The 2988-nt window shown below is 35.3% G+C and overlaps 1 protein-coding gene across 1 annotated transcript; it reads right to left on the bottom strand.

Annotated features, from left to right (window-relative positions):
* Nucleotides 1-1177: 1177 nt before the first annotated feature.
* LOC106397460 lies at nucleotides 1178-2712 on the bottom strand. The gene is made up of 3 exons (XM_013838041.3): nucleotides 2541-2712; nucleotides 1839-2147; nucleotides 1178-1574 (listed from the first exon to the last, which is right to left on the bottom strand). Exons 2-3 carry the CDS (start codon nucleotides 2033-2035, stop codon nucleotides 1334-1336), a joined length of 438 nt encoding a protein of 145 aa, XP_013693495.1. The 5' UTR covers nucleotides 2036-2147; nucleotides 2541-2712; the 3' UTR covers nucleotides 1178-1333.
* Between the last annotated feature and the right edge of the window lie 276 nt (nucleotides 2713-2988).

Genomic DNA, 2988 nt, shown 5'->3' on the forward strand with positions numbered 1-2988 from the left:
CTATTTGAAAATCCGGCGAGAGGGTCCATGCATGGACTGCACCTCTCCTTGGGAATTAGTCTGGGCCCGTGGACCTGGGATACCCCCAGGTTAAACAAAAAAAAAAAAAAAAAAACACTCAGCATGTAATATGGAAAATCATCTGAAATCTAATCAACCTAAAAAATTTAATGTGAATATTAAAAACTGATAATCTAGTTTTAAGTTTAACTATCTATAAAACTGCTATCGGTATTATAATCTTTGCATCAATGATCCAAAATTTAGAAGTATTTGTTTGCTTTCATTTATTTCTCCACCCTTTTATAAGATGTGACAATTCAACTGTATTAGCATTTATTTCTCCAAACTATTAAGACTTATTTTGGTATACTTCAGTTTCTCTAATTTACAATTTCCTTTACTGTTAATAAACGGAATAATTTACATTCAGTAATAAAAACAAAAATTGTTTTCCACAAAAGAGATAAGGCTGAAAGAAAATGTCAGAGACACAGGAAATGAAACATGCATTGTGGCATTGTTAGCTATAAGCCAGGAAACAAAATTCAAAATTGAGACATATAAAAAAAAAAAATACATCAATATTCTTTTGAAAACTTATACTATTATATTTTTTTACCTATTTTATCAATTACAGTTATGGGTGTTTTCTCCCAGGAAAAGTGATAAAAAGTTAAAATTAACAGTAAACAAGGAAAGTAAGACAAAATTTATTTAATTACCTTTTCGATGTAACCGAGGAAAGAGAAAAACAATTTGAGTCGTATTATGCAGTATGATCCGCAGAGACAAATATACCCCGCCCTGCAATATCCTTTACGCAGTTTTGTAAATTACTAAATAGAAGTCTTGTCACACGTGGATTCCGACTAAGATATTATATTTCTCTGTTCCTTAATACATACATGAGTTTACATGTCAAAGGATGAAAAGATTTAAATCATGGATCTAAGAGAATGTTTATTGGGGTAACTTCTAAGTGGGGTTTTAGTCAATATTTAAATATTAAAATTAAGTTAAGAATTTATGTTAAAAAATACATAATTTTAGTCTTCCAATGGTAATCTCTTAAATTAAGGATTCTTAAAAAAAATGTGATGAAAGAAAATGTTTAAGATTGTTGATTGTGATTGATAAATAAAAGAAGAACATGAAAGAGAACAAGAGTTTGTGATGAAAGAAATGTTTGAGATTGTGGTTTGTGATTGAAAACAATGCTTTGAATACATTATTTATAAAGATTTTGTGACTCAACACTTCATCACAAATACATTCCGTGATACAACACAACATGTTCACAACAAAACTACAAGACTACAAGCATGTGACTCTACACTTCATCACAAATACATCCCGTGATACACAACATGTTCACAAGATCAAAGCTAGCGGCCAACATCACACCAGCAGCCATGCCATTGCATATTCCAGCCCACTGAAGATCGAGCTTAACAAAGAAGAAGGGCACTGCACCTAACCCAGTGGCAGCAGCCATTGCCAAGGTGAACAACACAACTGTTGAGACTGAATACATCATTTGATGCAGCATCAGCCGGAGATGGTTGCCGTTGCTGTAAAACGTTAAATATGGAAGACCAAGGAGGCTCAGTTAAAGACACAGTCCGCCATGGAAGTAATTATCAGGAAAAAACTCAAGGAACAAAAAGACTAAAATATCAGGTCTTAAGCAACAAAAAAAAGATAGACAGTAATCAGTTCTAGCACTAGCACAATAAGATAACAGTAACTCCATAATAAGCAAATATAAGATGAACGAAACATAGACATACTATAGCCGGAAAAGACAAACGGTGTAGAAAAATTTGAAGGCTTACACAAGGATTTGCATGTACTGCCTTAGTTTTAAAATATCATGGTCCATCAGACCAACAGTGCTACGTGAAGGCCCTACGCTACCACCAGCACCAGCCGAAGCAGCAACTAAGTTCTGCATTTGAGAGTTCCCGTTATTCCCTTGGTTTGGAGACTGCCTAGATCGTTGTTGTCCCGACATGTGAGCCTGAACATTCATGGTTATTACTTGAACCTTCGTCGCCTTGTCCTAATTCTTCTTGCAACTAGCTCCTTCTATTAATGATTTCTTCAGATGATCTCAGTACATCAGCTCTTAACACAGAACACACCTAATGTCCGACAAAACAATCTCATTATTTCATAAACCAGAAGTGGCATGATCAATACACTTGAACTACAATCATAGACTATGATGATCAAAGCAACCAAATTAAAAAACCTAAAAATCAAAACTTGAACACAAAGAAGCAAACTTATCACTCACAAGGTCACAAAGACAAAACATGATTAGAACAGAGCAATGAAGTCTGTGAAGAGCCGATGTCGCACGTAGGAGACAAATTAGAATCAAAACAAGCAAAGTAGAGAAAGCCCAGAAAGAGACTTGGAGGCCAAGTTGTAACAAATTATCGACAAATTTTTTTCAGAAATCGGAGATTTTTTCGGGGTCGGAGTTCTTCAATTTGATTTAGTAAACAAAATTCACATAAAATAAGACTTACCTTATAGGACGAGGCGACGACGAGATTGTTCGAGGACGAGGCCAGCACCGATTGAAAGATCGAGGAGAGCATCGACTTCATCTCGTTCGTCGACTTCGACTTTTCTTCTCTCATTATCACAAAACCAATACCTTAGCTACACGTGTTTAACAAGAACCGCTTCTTCCACGCCGAGCCGTTCCTCAGGTAATTAGCTTTTTTTTTTTTTAAACACTCTATTTTTCTTTATTTATTATTCATAATTATCCTAAGAATTAGGGGTGGGCACTTTACCCGATATCCGAAGCCGCACCCGAACCCGATCCGAAAAAACCCGGACCGAAATCCGAACCAAAGTAGCAAAATATCCGAACGGGTATTGAATTAGGAGATATTAGATATCTGAACCCGAACATATAATATCCGAACCGAATAGATATCCGAAAATAACCGAAAATATGTATAGTTA

This window comes from Brassica napus, chromosome C2 (assembly GCF_020379485.1).
Source record: "Brassica napus cultivar Da-Ae chromosome C2, Da-Ae, whole genome shotgun sequence".
Taxonomy (NCBI): Eukaryota; Viridiplantae; Streptophyta; class Magnoliopsida; order Brassicales; family Brassicaceae; genus Brassica; species Brassica napus.

Coding starts and splice junctions, on each gene's coding strand:
- LOC106397460 (XM_013838041.3), bottom strand. CDS start 2,035: ATGAATGTTCAGGCTCACATGTCGGGACAACAACGATCTAGGCAGTCT. Junction 1,575..1,838: donor CAGTACATGCAAATCCTTGT/GTAAGCCTTCAA, acceptor AACGTTTTACAG/CAACGGCAACCATCTCCGGC.